The sequence below is a fragment of the Thyridium curvatum genome (assembly GCF_004353045.1).
Source record: "Thyridium curvatum strain D216 chromosome Unknown NODE_83_length_185371_cov_79.390814, whole genome shotgun sequence".
NCBI lineage: Eukaryota > Fungi > Ascomycota > Sordariomycetes > Thyridiales > Thyridiaceae > Thyridium > Thyridium curvatum.
Genome location: NW_022156838.1, coordinates 41340 through 59087, shown reverse-complemented (window position 1 = coordinate 59087; position 17748 = coordinate 41340). Strand labels below are relative to the sequence as shown.

Below are 17748 nucleotides of genomic sequence, written 5' to 3'. Positions count from 1 at the left end.
CCAATATCTGAATGTGTTTGCAGTCACAATCATAGTCCATTTCGGCTCTGCGCTTTCAGCAGGAGGGAGGAGGGGGTCGGTGCTCCAGCCATCCAGCCGACAACTCCCCAGCTTCATGTCCCTTCCAGACTTGGAAGCATCACGGCCTATCTGCAAAATTGACAAGTCGGTGACACGCGATTTTGTGGTCCGTGCCGCCGCCACCTGAAGCTTTCCAAGATGCCTTCAGTCCAACTGACTGGACGATACTCCGCTTTTCCGTCCCAGCCAACCCGTCCCATCCCACGATCTCTTCTTTTTTTTCCCTTTTCTTCGAGCCTAACCTTCCTCCATCCAGTTGGTTTCCTCGTATCAAGACATCTACCGTATCCATTCCGGAATCGTGATCTGCTGATCTTTCGAGTCTCTCCTTGATACGGAAGGGCGCCATCATCATATCCTGCTCGTTGCGAATATCTCCGGGTATCGCGATCGCCCCTTTCTTCCCTCACTTCGACCGCACGCCCTCTCGCCCCTAGCTAGCCTCTTCCCATCAATATCTCCCCCTACCCATCCATCCTCACGTAGTTCTTTGAGCCTCACGACTCTGAGAGACACGCACGCCAAGATGTGCCTCATCCTCTTCACCAAGTGCCCCGGCTGCGTCCGCAGCCTCGCCGAGACCGACGTCGAGGTCGTCGAGTTCTGCAGGAACAAGCAGGACGCCGTCCGCCGGCTCATCGAGTCCGACTCGGCCGCCGTCGTCAACGACATCGACGTATTCATGGCCTGCGACATGCAGGAGATCTGGGGCATCGAGGAGTTCCGCCACCGCCTCACGCGCTTCCACCGCTGCAGCCCCTGGAACCACGTCGCGCCCACCTACGAGGCCATCTACGAGAGCCTGATCACCGCCGCCACGGCCCAGCTCGGCGAGGCCGACGGCCTGCCCTCCACCACGATGAACGCGGGCCTCCAGTCCAACTCGCTGCTCTTCGAGGCGCACCCCCCCATCCCCGAGGTGCGCCCGCTCTACACGGACAGGCAGGTCATGTGGCTGCACACGCTGGTCCGGCAGCACCGCCGGGAGCGGCGCAACGCGACCTTGGGCCCCATGGCCGCCGCGTTCCTCACGGGTCGTCTGCTGATCTGGTACCATGGACTCACCCCGGTGGGCGTGGTCAACCTCCGCAACAGCCTGCTTGGTATGTGAACCCAGCCCTCTCTCTTTGGAAGGACATGGCGTATGTGACACACAATCATGCTGACCATTGGTTATTGTTGTTATCAGCTGAACCGATACCGACTTTCCCACAGCCGGTCGCGGGTCCTCCCCCTGCGTTTGCCCCCCTTGCTCCTTTTCCGGCGAACAGCGCCGCCAGCGCCGAGTCTCCGAGGAGGAACGAACAGGGTGCTCCTGTTGCTGGCGAGGCCAGCGTTGTTGTCGCCCAGGATGGCGAGCAGGAGGAGAGTGCCGACCGCAGCGCTGGACCAGCCAAGGACCCTGCTGGCGGAAACAACGCCGAGAAGGCTGGACCTGACGACAAGCAGAATAAGGACAAGAACCAACCGGCCAAGGTTGCTGCTCCGGGTGGAAAGCCCACCAAGTCTGGTGCTCAGGCTGGCGGACAGGGCAAACCTGCTGCTCAGCGAGGCCGACCCAAGGCCACTCCTCCCGCTGGAAAGAACCCCAAGAGTGCTGCCCAAGACGACGATTCGGAGAATGCTGCAGCTCGGCAAATCGCACCTCCAGGCGACGGTCCCGGCAGCAACTCGAAGAAGCGCGCCGCCAAGGAGGACGGCCCTGCCAACCCGCCCGCGGCCAAGCCACCCCGCCGTGCCCGTTCCCGCGCCCCTGCCAAGTCAGCACCCCCTCCCGCCGCCGCCGACGACGACGACGCTGCTGCCGCCGGCCCGTCCAACCCCTCGCGCGGCAAGGCTCCCGCCGCCGCCGGTGGTGCCGCAGCAGCCAAGGACGGCAAGAAGCCTCGCGCCGCACCCCGCGGCAAGGCAGCTCGCTCTCGCGGCGTTGCCGCCGCTGCTGCCCAGGGCGCGGGTACGAAGCGCGGCAGGCCCCATTCCGGGGATGGAGCCGCGGATGACGAGGAAGATGAAGATGAAGAGGGCGAGCGCCGGGGCTCGGTGTCGACTCCCATCGATCTGCGTTCTCCGTCGGCCCAGCCTCCCGTTGATCTGTGTACTCCCTGAGCGCGATCGACCTCTTCTGAGCGTGTCGACTTCGGGTTGGGAAGCAGAGGGGGAGGATGAGAATTTGAGACGGAGGACTTAAGGGCTACGTGATTCAATTTCCAGCTGCAGGGGAGAGTGACATTCATATGATTTCAGACCATGGTCTTCTATTTTCTGGCATCATGGCCAGCTGGCTTCAAATCTGCTCGGAGGCGTTTTTAGAGGTTTCAACTTTTTACTTTCATGGACGAGAAACGAATGGTCGTGCTTTGCGATGCTTGTCGCTGGGACTTCTATGCCATGTGGCAAATCAAAGGACAAGGGAGAAAATGCAAGGTAGCTCTAATCTAACAATGAATGTCTTTGTCTGCCCGTACAACGGCGCTGTTGTCGCTCTACCTGAACCATTGAACAATCGTACACCAACCTCAAACAAAGAGTGGTAGAGTGTCTATCCTCCTTAGACGCTATTCTTTATGTTCAAAGTGAACACTCTTGCGCCTCTTCCTCTGCGGCTCTTCCTCCAGCATCCGCTCCTTCTGTATTTCCGGTCCCGCCTTTTCCTCCTCCAGCTTCCGCTTCTTCTGCCTCTCAATCTCGTCAGCGACCTCTACCATGCTGACGCTGGTCTTGGTAGGGTCCCTCTCCAGGATCCTCCTCTCCACCTCTTTGCCGTAGTGTCCAAAGGGACTGGGCTCAGAGGCGATCTCAAAGATGTGGTGCGTCTGCACGGTCCTCATCTTGCGCCGCCGGCGCAGGTTCTCCAGGTACTCCGCCTTCCACTCGGCTTCGTCCTGGCCCGCGCTGCGCAGCTTCACCGGTCCCCTGTACGGCTCGCACCTGTACGTCACGTCGGATCTCGCAGTCGAGTGGGGCATGGACAGTGGGGAGAGCTTTCCTGACCGGCGCGACCACAATATGGAACTTCCCGTCCTGGCCGGCGCGTCGTCGTCGTCGGCGTCCAGCTCCCGCCTCAGGTCGTCGGCCGTCTGCCTCGCGCTTGTCTCGGCAGCGCTGGTTATCTGAGCATACGTCGGCACACCGGGCTTGGGGGTACTCCCAGGTCCAGTCATAGGGGTCGCCGGGGTCCGCGTCGTGGCGGACGTAAGGGGTCGAGGCTTCTTGGGCAAGAAGGGATTGGCATTGCGATACCTCTTGCGGTAAGCTTTCTTCTTTGCCTCCTCGTATTTCTTCTTTGCCTCCTCGTCTTTCTTCTTTGCCTCTCCGTCTTTCTTCTTTGCCTCCTCGTCTTTGGCCTGACAGAGAATCGGCTTCGCCGGGACCGCGCTGTGCGACTCCGGGCTCTCCTTCACAATTATCTCCACCGGAGTCGCGCAGCCGCTGGCCATGGTCACGTTCGAGCGCGCCGTGTTCGGCACTTCAGGGACCCTGGCGATCTCACCGGGCTCATGATCCGCGAGCTCCTCCCAGGTAGAGATGCGCCTGGAGTGCGCAAGGTGCGGCGCGTATTCTTCCATCCACTCTATGACTTTGTCGATGGTGTCGATGTGCAGCGGGGTATCGCCTACCGGAGGCCCGGGGTTGCTCCGCAGATACCTTGACCGACCTGTCGTCAGGGCGAAGAAGTAATCTTTGATCACGTTGACGGGGACGTGCCGGAGCCAACCCGTCTCGGTCGCTATCTTTCCCCAGGCCGCGATCTCCTGTTGGGGCCTCCGTATGCCGTGGAATTCCTTTCGGAACTTCCAGGTGGCCTCTGCGAATGCCAGCTTCAGGAACTGCAGTTCCGCTCCGGTGAGGGAAGAGTATGGACGGTCTGGCTTCCACATGAATTTTACGGCAGCATCGTGAAGGACCTTGATGTCTTCTTGAAGCATACCGTGGTCGCTGTGGTCGAAGCCCTGCTCGGGCTGCCAGAAGTTGCGCTGAGTCCCGCGTGCAGGCAGACCTATATGATCTATGTCTTTCAGAACTGGTACGCCTCTCATAGCTGGTGTTGGAGTCATGGTGTCGATATGTTTCTTTGTCTTCCAGCGTGTAATATTGAGAGATAAAAATTGACATGTACCGACGGGTTGGCCGTGCCGTATGCTGAGTTGTGGGTGTCCGAGTGGATCTGGAATTTGTATGTCCTGGTGTGATATTTCCTTTGAGTTTCAAAAGTGAGAGAGAGAATGGAAGCCCTTTTATAAGGTCCAGTCTGAAACGAAGTAGTCGACAGCGGTTGATTGAATACACAAGGGGCAAGTTTCGGCGCAACTCACACTTAAATGTGAACAGGACTAGTAGTGTTGTTTCAATTCACTGCTTTTGAAGTAGCAACTCCAGCATGCTGTTACGTCAGTGAAAGTGAATAACATTAGATGTGGGGCTTCATTCGTCGCTCGTCCAGACAGGTTTCAGACTCACTACTGAGATATGGCTAGGTAGCTATTGCGCTATGGCGAACAAAGGACTGTTTTCAGCCCAGTTGTTACCTGTCTACAACGTTTTCAAAAGAGGACTTAACATTCGGGATGACCCAGAAAGGCTGTGAGTTCACTATTCTATCCTGGCTCTCCACTTTACAGTATCTGAAACCAAAGCTTGTAGGTTTCTTCAGAATAGCGTCCCGTCACCGGCAATTAGGATGGGGCTCGACTTGGTGTTGGGCCGATACTTGGCCGCCAACTCCCGTCCAGACTTCCAAGACCCCGCTTCGAGCATCTGGGCCATGGTGAGTTGGACACCTTCCGCGGCGAACTTGGCGGCTATGAGGTGGTGCAGTTCGTCCAACAGCGCAACAGTCATGGCTCGCCACTCGACAATCACATCTGAGGTGTCCTGGAACTCCGGAAGCTCTTGCCCCGAGGCCTTCTTCCCCTCTTCTAGAACCTGAGGCTTCAGACGAAGCACCGGGATATCCACAAACAGGCCGCCGTTGCGGTACTCTGGGAGACCTGTGCCTAGCTCTCCGTTCACCCACTTGCAGTCGAGCAGTCTGGTGAATGGTACCATGAGGGAGTATGCCAGCCATTGCGTTAGCTTGTGGAATGGCGCTATTGTGGTCTCGGGCCGCACGTTGTTGCTTTTGGTCGCCTCGAGATCGAGGATCTTGAGTGGCCAGGCATCACCGATCGGCTGGCCGTGGACTCGAGTGCGGTTGCTGGGCCAGCATGGAATGAGAAGCTTCTGGAGGCTGTTCCACAGGAGCTCGTAGTCTAGTGTTCCAGAGTCTGACTTGGACTTGATGAGGTAGTCTGCAAGGGTGGTCAGCCTGCCGTCCACACATCTAAGGCTCGAACCTCGCGGGTTAACATTGAACACATACCAACTATGTTTCCAGGGCGGCCTGTAGGACCGAATATCTCCGAAAGATTGAGTAGAGATGCTCCCACCCTGTTGAGAAGCTGTACGCGCGTGGACACACCAGGCATCTGGTTATCCGGCGTGATCTGGAAGTATTTGTTGAAGGTCGCTTCGGTCAGGTCAACCAGTCCCTTGCCTGGCAGACGGACTATGAGCTACTCGAAGATACACTTCATGGGGCAACCTGTGTGCACTTACCATCCACGGTATCTTTCTTTGACTTGTCGGAACTCAGCTCGCCCGGTAGAAACAGATAAAGTGAGGCGATTCCCGTGCCTTCGCTGCGCCCGTACGAAGCGCCACCGGCGATAGGTTCCTTAACTGCCCACACGTTTCCGGCGCCGGCGTCGAGAAGAACGGAGACGAGAAAGAGGTCAATCAGCCGTTTCGTCTGCTCGGTCGCGTCGTGGCAGCCTTCGGCCTGCCAGCGCTCCAAGAGGTTCTGGATGCGGGGGACCCCGCCCGCCTCGAAGTGCTGCCAGCGGCCGTGAGGCGGGATCTGGTCGAACTTGTCGGGCCCGTAATCGCGCTATGGCAGCTAGCTGTCAGCGGCTGTTGTGTTTAGGTGCTCTGAAGGAAACGGAGTCCAGAGCGTACCCTGATGACATCGGTCACAAAGTCGGCGACGTCGTTCATGCGCGAGGCATCGTAGTCGAAGTGGAGAAGTTCCCCGCGCTGGGCGGCGGCGAGGACTATCCGCGAGTTGTTTCTCACTGCTTGGAGAGACAGCAGGTATTGAATGTCTTTGTCCATATTTGATGATCTTTGGGGTGTGGTAAGCGAGGTCTGAATGTAACCGGGATTGGTATGCTTGTCTTTGTCTGGTGGTATGCCAAATGCCCAGAACAGCTGTGGTTGTGTTCTAGGCAGCGGCTAAACTCTATGCACAACTATCCCTCCGCACACAGATAGGCGGATAAAATTGTGTATGCATAGATAAGAACGTGCATTAGCGTATTGAACCCCGCTCCTCCCAAAGGCTTTGCCTTTGCATAAGCCCTGTAACAACAAAGGTGGATAGGATTTGCACTGCTGTTGATAAAATGAAAGAGAACATTCAAGTTGCGCAATGATCTCTTATTGGATGACTGACTGTTTGTTGTAGACAATGGCATATGGACAACATCGGACCTCCTAGAGTGATGCTCTTTGGCTGGTTGGACCTGCGCCAGCACAGGAGCTAGGCTTTGTGCCTTGAACAGACTCGGCTGAATATTGATGTCAAGCGATCAGTGCAAGTACAGCTGCTTCAGACAGACTTCAACTACAGCGCCTCAAGAGAAGAGCATCGAGTCTACCGCCTGCCAGTCTTCACGCATTTTCACCGCTCCAATAGCAAAGATGATTTCAAACAAGACACAGTTTATGGCAGAGCCGATGGCATTGATAGCTGTTAGACTATCTTTGATCCAACAATCCACACTCCACACGAGAGCGCTTTACGTTCTGGTGGTTGCTGGAGGAGAGGACTGACAGTGTCGTGCCATGTCTTGTTTGTTCCCACTTAGGCCTGCACGGCATTCGCCTCTTCCCTCTCAATCGCAAGGCGCTCCTTTCTAGCCTGCTCAATCTTCAGACTCATCTTGACAGGGTGGACACCAGGAGTCTCGAAGATGGTATCAATCTCCTCGAGCGAGAGCTTGCTGGTCTCGGGGAAGACGAAGTAGGAGATAATTAGCTGGATGGTGTTGTAGACAATGTAGACGACCCAGATCTTGTACCCGATCTTTCCAATGCCAACCGAGATACCGTATGTATTGACGACACCGGCAGCACCCTGGATCATGTTGTACAGACCCATACCCTTGGAACGAAGGGTAAGGGAGAGGAGCTCGACAGGGTACAGGTTGTGCATCGTGGCAATCAGGGAGGCACTGCAGACCTGGTAGATGTAGAACCAGACGACAGTCAGAACAGCGGTCGCCTTGCTCTTGTGCAGGCTGTACTGCCACGAGGTAATCGTGGCGGCCGTCTGGCAGAGGACGAAACTAATGAGACCGGAGAAGATGAGAGTGCGACGGCGCATTCTGTCAATGAGCCAGGCGCCGACAAAGGTGAAGATGAAGTAGACGGCGACCTCTCCGAGCTGGATACCGAGCTGGTCAAGACTGTCGTGGATGCCGACGGTGTCGAGGGCGGGGGACAGGTAGTAGCCGATGACACCACCACCGTTCCATTGCTGGAAGCAAGAGTAGATGATGATGAGCATGGTACGGTAGCCGGCGGCCCTGGTGAAGAAGGGGCGGAAGTCGTAGCTGGCGAGAACACCAGCACGGCTGGTCTCGAGGGACTCTTCGATCTGGGCGATCATGAGGGGCACGATCGGGGCATTCTCGTCGTCGTTGGTGGTCATGTAGCGAGCGATGGCGCGGCGGGCCTTGTCCTGCCTGCCCTTCATGACGTAGTAACGGGGCGATTCCGGGCACAGGATGTAGATGAGGGTGCAGAGAATGACGGGGAAGAAGCCCTCGAGCAGCAGCGGGGCGCGCCACTGCCAGTCGTTGTTGATCTTGGTGAAACCCATCAGAAGGCCGGTCATGCACATGGAGCCGACGTGGAAGAAGGCACCGAAAATACCGACAATGCGACCACGGAGATGGAGAGGGGCGACCTCGGCGATGTACTGGGGCGCAGAGCAGAGAGAGGCTCCGACGCCGAGGAGGAAACGGCCGATCATGAAGCAGGGCAGGTTCGGAGCAAGGCCCTGAAGAAGAGCGGCGACGATGGTGATGGCGTTTCCGAGGAAGTTGATACCGCGACGACCGATAACATCGCTCAGGGCTAGGAAAGGAGCACCGCAGAAGAGACCGATCTGCATGAGGGCGTTGATGGTTCCCAGGATAGCACCCGTGTTGCCGAAGCCGAAGTAGCTGTGCCACAACTTCATCGAGTTGAGACCACCAATGACACCCCAGTCGATGCCGTAGCCGGCCTGGTTCACAGCCATGACAAACATCAGGCCGAAGACACGCCATCCGGCCGGGGTGAAGATCCTCCAGTCACCGGACATGACCTTGAGGCAGTCGGCAGAGACCCGCATCAGGTCTTCCTCGGAGATGCGGTGGGCGACAACCTCTTCAACGGCGACGCCAAGCTTGCTGGCCTCGGCGACATCGTCATGGTGGACATTCACGCCCTTGGGCTGCTGTTCTTCCACGTGGGGAGCCATGTTGGCTGGCGTCTTGGAGGATAAGGACGCTCTTGGGGATAGGAACCCAAGGCAGTAAGTGTGCCCGATTGAAACTTCTTCCTGGTCTCTACGAGAGAAGTATTACAGGATGAGGGGAGAAGAAGGGATCTTCGTGAGCTGGGAGGGTGCAACATAGGCGATATTTATCTACTTCTGTTGTCTTCCCATGCGACCACTGGTCGGCCCCAGATCCGTCTCCGCTCTGCTCCCCGGGTCTGGCACATCTGGAACGTGCTCTTCTCCGGCTGGGGTGCCGGCATGAAATTCTGAGCTAGATACCGTGAGCTCAAATGCCCATCAGCCCATGGGCAGTGGAATATCCCCGTGGGAACAAGGATTTTCACCCTAGATATCTGAGCATGATCATTAGCCCGAGGACCGGTCTGTGGAGAAACTACACGACGTGTGGGTGCTGGAAAAACTGTCAAAAGAGTGTACCTAGTCCACTCCCCTCTCTGCGTTTGCTCGGATGTTGCATTCCATCTCCACATTCGTCTCCCCGCAGCTCGCTCTACCAGTCAACACTGCGGCGCAAGGCGCAGTAGACAATTGGTAAGTGTTTGAAAACGATTTCGACCTGTGTCTTCTCCAGAAACACGCATTGTTTGTTCATTTCGATACCCTGGATTGACCCGGTCTGATGGTTCTATTTCTCTATGAAGTCTGCCTTGGATTGTTGAACACCTCCGGGAATAACTAAACCGCCAACGCTCGAGGGCACAGCGGCAGGAAATAGTGACAAGGCGAGAGGGACGCCCTTGGCAACGGCGCCCACTCAGCCGTCCCCAAAAACCAAGCCGGCAGGCTTCTAAACGGGGCTTGTAGGGCAACTCACAGAAGCGAACTTAAGCGCACCTTACTAGAAGTGGCTATGACAGTCGTCGAAACCGTCGGGTGAATGGGATGGCGTCTTCTCTGGGCCCAAATCGCTCGTCTGGTGTTGGCACTAAGTCTATTCCAAAAATGAGACCCAAGCCACATCCGCATTGGCTGCAAGGTCCTCTCTTACCGCTACATTTCAGTCCGGATCCGAGCAAGGTTCCTCACTACGGCCTATTCTTCGATACTGACCTGACAAACCAGCTGCTGGCCTATTCCCTGATTGACCTGATGATCCCTGACCGTGGAGACCCTCCCACACTTCCCCATCACATCGCCTCGATAGCCCCGGTTTGTCGGGACGTCGTTCCTAGAGCCTCCCCTCCATGATCCCTGGCACTACAAAGGTATCGTTCAAGAACATGGCCATTTCAGTGCAAGATGGCGGGATGTGCAAGCGTACGGCACGTGTATTCAGAGCCAAGAGAAGCCATTTGCCAGTTTGAAACATGGCTAGCCATCACCTTGCACCCGACGCGCAATTTCAACCGAATCCGTCGGATGCGAACGACCCCTGCAGGCTTCAGTTGCACTACACCCACCCGGCGAAAGAATGGGCTCAGTCCCTGCCCGTCGGCAACGGCCGGCTCGGCGCCATGGTCTATGGTCGCACTGGCAGCGAACTCGTTCGCCTCAATGAGGATTCCGTCTGGTATGGCGGTCCCCAAGAGCGCAGGCCCCGCGACGCCCTCAAGAATTTGCCGCTGCTGCGCCAGCTGATCCGCGATGGCACGCATGCCGAGGCAGAAGAGCTCTGTCGCAATGCCTTCTTCTCTACCCCTGCTAGTATGCGCCACTACGAGCCCCTCGGTTCTTGCATGATCGAGTTCGGGCATGGCGAGGTTGGCAAGGAGGTTACGGACTACAGGAGACAGCTGGATCTGCAGAGATCCGTCGCCTCCACTACCTATCAGTTCTCGCCTGGAGGGTCTAGCCCGGTCAGTGTCATGAGGCATATGATCGCAAGTTTCCCAGACGATGTCCTGGTCTTGCGCATCGAGGCCAGCCAGAGAATTCGTTTTCTCATACGGTTAAACCGAACTAGTGAGTTTGAGTGGGAGACCAACGAGTTCCTGGACAGTATTGCCGTGGAGAATCAGGAGATTATTCTGCACGCCACGCCAGGCGGTCGAGACAGCAATCGGCTCTGTATTGCCCTCGGTGCTCACTGCGACGACGCTGCATACGGGGGCTCTGTCGGGGCCATTGGCAGCTGTCTGGTCGTCAACTCGGGTGCCTGCACCATTGTGATTGGCTCCCAGACTACGTTTCGGCACACAGATATCGAGGTAAGAGCCCGGGCGGACGTCCAGGCTGCACTACGTCGGCCCTGGTCCGAATTAGTTGCCAGACACGAACAAGACTACAGAGCCCTCTTCGACCGAGTCAGCTTGCAACTGTCCCCCGATGCCTGTCAGATCCCGACAGATGAACGTCTTAACTCGAACCGCGACCCTGGCCTCGTCGCCCTCTTCCACAACTATGGCCGCTACCTCCTCATCTCGTGCAGCCGTGACTCTCCCAAGGCACTCCCCGCCAACCTGCAGGGCATCTGGAACCCGTCCTTTGCGCCGCCATGGGGCTCGAAATACACCATCAACATCAACCTGCAGATGAACTACTGGCCGGCCAGTTCGTGCAATCTGTCTGAGTGTGCCACGCCCGTCGTCTTCCTTCTGGAGCGGATGGCGGAGAGGGGAGCCCTCACTGCCAGGGAGATGTACGACTGCCGGGGCTGGTGCGCGCACCACAACACCGACATCTGGGCCGACACCGACCCCCAGGACAGATGGATGCCGTCCACCCTATGGCCGCTGGGCGGCGCGTGGGTGTGTATCGACATGGTGAAGCTCTTGCAGTATGAGTACAACGCCGAGACCCATCGGCGACTGCACGCCGTGTTGGAGGGCTGCGTACAGTTCTTGCTGGACTTCCTTATACCGTCCGCCTGCGGAAACTATCTTATCACGAATCCTTCCCTCAGTCCTGAAAACACCTTCATTTCCGAGTCTGGTACACTAGGTATCTTTTGCGAGGGCTCGACGATGGACATTAGCATCGTGCGCGCAGCCTTCGAGCTATATCTCTGGAGCACCGACATCCTCAACATAGCTGGTCTTAACTCTCAAGTACGAGAAGCCATCGCCAGATTACCGCCAGTAAAACTCAATAGCAAGGGCTTAATCCAAGAATGGGGACTGAAAGACTACGGCGAGCACGAACCCGGCCACCGACACGTCTCGCACCTCTTCGGCCTCTACCCTGGCAACGACCTCAACACGCCCGAGCTCCACGAAGCGGCTCGCAGGGTTCTCGCTCGCAGGGCCGCGCACGGCGGCGGACATACAGGCTGGAGTAGAGCCTGGCTACTGAATCTTCATGCTCGGCTGAGTGATGCTGAGGGCTGCGGCCGGCACATGGACCTGCTGCTGAGAGACTCGACGCTGCCGAATCTGCTTGACAACCACCCTCCTTTCCAAATCGACGGCAACTTTGGCGGTTGCGCCGGCATCCTTGAATGCTTAGTGCAGTCGTCGAAGGGTGCGGATGGTATGGTGGAGATCAGGCTGCTTCCGGCCTGCCCGGCTGGCTGGGCTGATGGCCAGGTCTCGGGTGTGCGTGTGCTCGATGGGTGGAATGTTTCATTCAGCTGGAGGAATGGAAGGATAGTCAAGCCGGTCAGTATCAAGGGGGCGTCACAGAGCGGTAAGAAGGCCGTGGTCATATTCGAGGGAGAGAGATTAGAGATGTCGGCATGAAGATAGAAAGTTGCCTTCAAGAATCACTGTATTGCTGCTCCTGTATCCTAGAGTTGGTTGCTTGCCACCGGAGGCCAGGCTTGGAGCCAATTGTTCATTATTTCCTCTGATTGGCTCAGTGCGCACGCGGTCAAGAGTGCAACCCCGTTGCCCTGCATGGCACAGCCTCATTGCTGCCTGAAATATATTTTCCCCTCAAACCTTCCATCCGGACGCAGAGCTTGCATTTGCACTTGAACAAATCCCCGGCGCAACTCTAGATGATCATTTCTGCACGGCATGATGGAGCCGCTTACCGTCATTGGCGCTTTGGCCAGCGCTGCCCAGCTCTTTGATATGTCACTCAAGTACTCGTACCGAGCCGGCAACTTCGTATCTGCCCTCAAGCACTCGGAAGAGCATGCTGCACTTCTACATCAGAGTACGTTTACGAGGATCAGTGTTGCTGCTGTCGGCTATCTTGCTATGTCCTCTGTACTGGTATCCACGGCCGTGAGCTGATGACATCAGGACTCCAAGAAGTCAACAGTCTCATGAGAGGCCTCCAACGCTATGTAGAAGAATCACGTAGATTCTCGACTACAGGGCCATATCAGCATCTACCAGTTCATAGTTCCATCATCGAAATCTCGAGGCAATTTGCCGACGATATGCTTTCTCTTCACGAGCTTCTCCCCTACGACTTGACCAAATTCTCGACATCTCTCCGAAAACGCACCAGATTCGTTCTCCGAACAAAGGATACTGAAAAAGTCCTTCAAAGGCTAGACAGCCGCAAGAGTGCGGCTACTTTGGCTCTAGAGGTTACTGGGCGGTAAGAAGCCATCTCCTACTATTCCGTTCGTCTAATGGCGGTTGTTCACACTATGCCAGCCTCAACGAAGTGAGGCTTCAGCACAACATCGTTTCCCTGCAAAGTCAGATGCAACTACTGTCCAGTCAGCAAGATGGCCTCCTCGAGAAGAACGTCGAGAATCGCGATGAACTTCTAGCTCAGTTTCATTCACATGAAACACATGTTGTTGCATCCATTCGGGCGCTCAGTGAGATTTTAGCCCGGAATGGTTGGGGCAGCAGATCGCCAAGTGGAGTTTGTTGGAGGCGTGGCTTGCGCATTTCGGAGGTCCAAACTCAGGTAGCTGTCATTCTGGCCCAACAGAATGACATTCTGTCGTCACAGAGACTGCTTGTAGCCAAAGCGAACGCCGAGGCCAACGATCCTGATATACTTGCGCGTCCTATTCGGATTGAGTTGAGGCAACAGCTTGAACCACTTCTCGAGAAGATCGACGGGGCTAGGGAACACATCGATCGTGTCGCGACTGCGTTCTCCTCCGAGGCTGTTTCCAAACTTGTATTTGAAACAGAAGGGTCTCCGTCAGCCGCAAATCGTACCGAGGGTCTGCATGTTGATGTGCGCAGCTCAGCAACCCCGCCAAGCGAAGCTGTAGTCGAGGCTATGTGCTCGACACTTCCTGCAAATGGGCCACCCTGCTTGCAGCCTAGGATAATCCGCTTATCTTCTATCGAGCACTATATCTCTAGCAGATTCGGGACGCTATCTATTAGGATGAAAACATATCGCCTGTCGAAATACGGAATCGGTGGTCAGCGCACATACTTCCAGCTCCGGGCTGATATACTTCCTCGACCACAACTCTGCTCTCGGGCTCTCTCTGCACTCTACTCGTCTGGTCCGGATCATCATGGCTACTTCAGCATCTGTCCAAGCATCTCGATAATGAACATATTGTCTGATGACTCAGAGGTTTTATTGAAGAAGAATGACCCAGCAAGGTTTCGCCAGCTAATAGAAACAGGTTACCTAGGAATTTGGGATGTCAGTGAACTCGGTTACAACTTACTTCAGGTATGTTAATAATTTCGTGAAATGTTTGCCGTAGTATACCAATACTAACAGACTTGTGGCTAAAGCTTTCACTGTCCTGGAACCTGCCAATGACATGCCAGTACCTTTTGCGTGATAGTGGTTACGGCGCACAACTAGCCGAGCAGGACGAGATAACCATTATCACTGCCTCGTCTATTCTCACTCCTGTCATTTTACGGGCTGAGCCGGACACTGCCGTGGATATCCTGGATCACCTCAAACACTTCACATCGAATATTACCGATGAAACCAATATGGACTCTTACCTGTCTTTAGGCTGGAATAACTTTTATGCCGATTTATTGAAGATGCACGCTCGACGTCAATCGTGCCAGGAGGTATGGCATACAGCAGTGTCATCTGCTCGCCGCCTTATCGAATCTGGGCACACATTGCGACCTTTCTGTTGGACCGGACTGGACCACCTGGGCCAAACGACTTGCCTCATAGACTTATATCTCGAAACAGGGGGGGACCCGAATGAACCTGCTCCTAGCGGAGATCATCCCTTTCTATTCGCCTTGAAGCTGGTCCTTCACAGCAATATCAAAGACGAGATCAAAGATAGCCAGACTCAACATAGTGGAGAGCTTAATGACGATGATACTGAGGCCGAGGATAATTATTCCAACTGTGTTTCAGACAGAGATCTTTGCGTAAAGCTGTTAGTCAGCTTGATCTCAGCCGGCTCAGACGTTTACCACATTTTTCTTTATAGTTGTAGTGGTTGTCACAAGTGTTTCGCGATGTCACTTACCGATGTGGCCTTTGAGGTCGATATCGGCGGTATATGGGCAGAGGCCTTGGAGCAGTGCGGACTGGATCCTAGCGCTGTGTTGGAGGAGTCGGATAGGCGTCTGGCGAAACATCGCAAACTGAATGGCGCGTCCCGTACCGGTGTCGATGTGGATACTGTTGTAGGCGAGCATGAAGCGCCCGGTCTAAGGCGCAGGAATATCTCGAGGGTCAGGGAGATCCTAGAGGCTTAGTGTCAGCTAGAAGGTACCTTAATGCCAAGGGTGGTAAGCTAGTAAGCTGTTCTAGCGTCAGAAGTTTCATCAAATCCAGCATCAAACACGTCGACTTTGTGCATCCAGACTTGGTCTTCCTTGAAAGGCTTATAACCGCCTCTATGCTTGACCATATATGTTAGCTTAGTTGAGTCATCATCCAGAGCATTGTATAGGCAGCATTACGTGATTGTGGCCCCATTGAGGAATTGCGTAACTGAGAATAGTGACCAATCAATGTTGTCTGTACCGCATAGTATTGGATTCTCCACCTGGTGCATGCAGATCTCCAAATTCCATACCCCGCCTACTTTCCTAAGAAGCCCTAAATTTGAACGCTTGTGCCAACTTTTCAGGCTTGACAACATACTGTTGACCTCAAAGCCCTACTTTACGAAGTAAAAAGGTGTTGTGGAGAAGAGTTGTATCACAACCAAAGCTTCACAGTTGAACAAGCTCGATGTCAGGTATTCCTCAACTCACTCGTACACCGACAAGCTCACCTTCCCTATCACTGGCATAAGATGTCTTCACTGGATATCTGCCTCTTGCAGAGTACGGTTTGGACAACCAGAAATGAAAACAGAGACGCTTCACCAAGTGACAATGAGGCTCGAATGGTTACTCAGGGTAGAGCCAGCTTCTCGAGCGACGACGCACAACCTTTTCTGAATCACAATCAGCGACAGCAGGAATCCTGGACACCTCCGAAAAGATTTCTCTGGATTCAGGGAGCTATCATGTCGAATGTTTTTCTCTACGGTTTCGACGGCACTATCACTGCGGCGACCTATGCTGTGATATCTTCAGAGTTTGATGCCACCAACACCGCTTCATGGTTGACTACCTCATATGTAAGGAGCCAATTGACGGTTACGTTTGCCTCAACTAACAGATCGATAAGCTTGTTACAAGCACCGCCTTTCAACCGCTCTACGGTCGCGTATCAGACATCTTTGGACGGCGCATCTGCTTCTTCATCTCCACCATGACCTTTGCACTGGGGTGTCTAGGGTGTGGTATAGCAACTAATGTTGTCTTCCTAAACTGCATGCGCGCTCTTACTGGCTTTGGGGGTGGTGGTCTTATGACAATGGGTGGGTGCTGACACCGTAAGAACTTCGAGCCTTCACATAACTAACTAATCTATGACCAGCTACGATAGTCAACTCTGATATGATACCGTTCAACAAGCGAGGGATGTACCAGGCCCTTCAGAATGGCATGTTTGGATTTGGTGCCATCTGCGGGGCCTCATTTGGAGGTCTCATCGCCAACTCAATCGGGTGGCGGTGGTGCTTTCTCCTCCAGGTACCGATTTCTGCCATGGCATTGCTGCTCGGGTATCTTGTAGTCAAGAACCCAATCGACACAATACACCATGGCTCGACCGTTCAGAAATTGTGTCAGCAGGTTGACTTCGCAGGGGCTCTGCTTCTGGTCACGGCTATTTCGATCCAACTTGTCGGTCTAAGTCTCGGAGGCAACCAGTTGCCGTGGAGTAGCCCATGGGTGATCAGCTCACTCGTAGGAAGTGTCTTGTTGCTTGGGTTGTTCCTCTGGATAGAGGCAACGACTTCAGCCAGACCAATGATTCCCCTCCGGCTACTGAGAGGGAGACTGCCGGTTGCAACACAGACAGCGAATGTCTGCGTAGGGCTGTCGGCGTACGCGGTGAGTCATCCTAGCCATGACCGCTGTCAAAGCGGCATAGTTGCTAATATCTAGGTGATAGTATCTGTTCATGCTCCCGCTATTCTTCCAGGTTGTGCTACTAGATTCAGCTACAAAAGCCGGTGCTCGCCTCGCAATACCCTCACTAGCGACGCCCATCGGCGGGCTCATCGCCGGCATCGTCATGTCACGATACGGAAAGCTCACAATGCTTGTCCGCATGGGGGCCAGCTTAATGGTCATCGGTAACGGTCTCGTGACTTCTCTGGGGTTCACCGACTCGGCTTGGAAGTATTTTGTGTTCATCTTCCCCGCCAATCTGGGTCAGGGAATCGTATACCCAGGGATTCTCTTCACATCTCTGGCAACGTTTGAACATGCCGGTACGTCCAATTGCAAGCATTACCTGTGCGCGTCGATGATTGACCCTGTCTAGATCACGCCGTTTGTGCATCGACAGTCTATCTCATCAGGTCACTCGGCACCGTCTGGGGAGTGTCAATCACATCGGCTATTGTGCAGACAACACTCAGTGTTCAGCTACCGAAAGCTCTAAGCGATGTCCCAGATAATATGAAGGTATGTCTTCTCATTTTCCATCTACACCATTCTAGATTCCCATCTATGGTTCTATTACCCCGTAGGGCGACACTGACCAGAAAACAGGTAGTGGAGTCCATCCGCCACTCAGTCGAAGCACTACGCCATCTACCGCCAGACGTCCAACTCAAAGCCCGACTCGTGTACTACGAGGGGCTGCGGTATTCGTTTGCCGCCTCCACATGCTTTGCCCTCATCGCTGTCTGCGCGGCGTTTTGCGCGAACGCCCGTGGCCTGCGAAAGACGAGCAGTTGAGTTTATTGTCCA

General features: G+C 55.0%; 7 protein-coding genes across 7 annotated transcripts; 4 read left to right on the top strand and 3 right to left on the bottom strand.

Moving 5' to 3' along the window:
* Nucleotides 1-607: 607 nt before the first annotated feature.
* Nucleotides 608-2187, top strand: E0L32_010372 (uncharacterized protein; the record flags this gene model as incomplete). The annotated part of the gene is made up of 2 exons (XM_031132982.1): nucleotides 608-1184; nucleotides 1271-2187. 2 exons carry the CDS (start codon nucleotides 608-610, stop codon nucleotides 2185-2187), a joined length of 1494 nt encoding a protein of 497 aa, XP_030989628.1.
* A 449-nt stretch (nucleotides 2188-2636) lies between these two features.
* On the bottom strand, nucleotides 2637-4136 carry E0L32_010371 (uncharacterized protein; the record flags this gene model as incomplete). The annotated part of the gene is made up of 1 exon (XM_031132981.1): nucleotides 2637-4136. One exon carries the CDS (start codon nucleotides 4134-4136, stop codon nucleotides 2637-2639), a length of 1500 nt encoding a protein of 499 aa, XP_030989627.1.
* A 592-nt stretch (nucleotides 4137-4728) lies between these two features.
* On the bottom strand, nucleotides 4729-6231 carry E0L32_010370 (uncharacterized protein; the record flags this gene model as incomplete). The annotated part of the gene is made up of 4 exons (XM_031132980.1): nucleotides 4729-5369; nucleotides 5441-5626; nucleotides 5677-6007; nucleotides 6076-6231. 4 exons carry the CDS (start codon nucleotides 6229-6231, stop codon nucleotides 4729-4731), a joined length of 1314 nt encoding a protein of 437 aa, XP_030989626.1.
* A 751-nt stretch (nucleotides 6232-6982) lies between these two features.
* On the bottom strand, nucleotides 6983-8647 carry E0L32_010369 (uncharacterized protein; the record flags this gene model as incomplete). The annotated part of the gene is made up of 1 exon (XM_031132979.1): nucleotides 6983-8647. One exon carries the CDS (start codon nucleotides 8645-8647, stop codon nucleotides 6983-6985), a length of 1665 nt encoding a protein of 554 aa, XP_030989625.1.
* Nucleotides 8648-9996: 1349 nt separating this feature from the next.
* Nucleotides 9997-12306, top strand: E0L32_010368 (uncharacterized protein; the record flags this gene model as incomplete). Its single annotated transcript, XM_031132978.1, has 1 exon — nucleotides 9997-12306. The coding sequence occupies one exon, from the start codon at nucleotides 9997-9999 to the stop codon at nucleotides 12304-12306; it is 2310 nt and encodes a 769-aa protein (XP_030989624.1).
* A 282-nt stretch (nucleotides 12307-12588) lies between these two features.
* E0L32_010367 (uncharacterized protein) lies at nucleotides 12589-15186 on the top strand (the record flags this gene model as incomplete). The annotated part of the gene is made up of 5 exons (XM_031132977.1): nucleotides 12589-12727; nucleotides 12892-13120; nucleotides 13180-14176; nucleotides 14242-14861; nucleotides 14916-15186. The coding sequence occupies 5 exons, from the start codon at nucleotides 12589-12591 to the stop codon at nucleotides 15184-15186; spliced, it is 2256 nt and encodes a 751-aa protein (XP_030989623.1).
* Nucleotides 15187-15731: 545 nt separating this feature from the next.
* Nucleotides 15732-17736, top strand: E0L32_010366 (uncharacterized protein; the record flags this gene model as incomplete). The annotated part of the gene is made up of 6 exons (XM_031132976.1): nucleotides 15732-16061; nucleotides 16112-16304; nucleotides 16364-16881; nucleotides 16943-17264; nucleotides 17318-17460; nucleotides 17548-17736. 6 exons carry the CDS (start codon nucleotides 15732-15734, stop codon nucleotides 17734-17736), a joined length of 1695 nt encoding a protein of 564 aa, XP_030989622.1.
* Nucleotides 17737-17748: the final 12 nt, after the last annotated feature.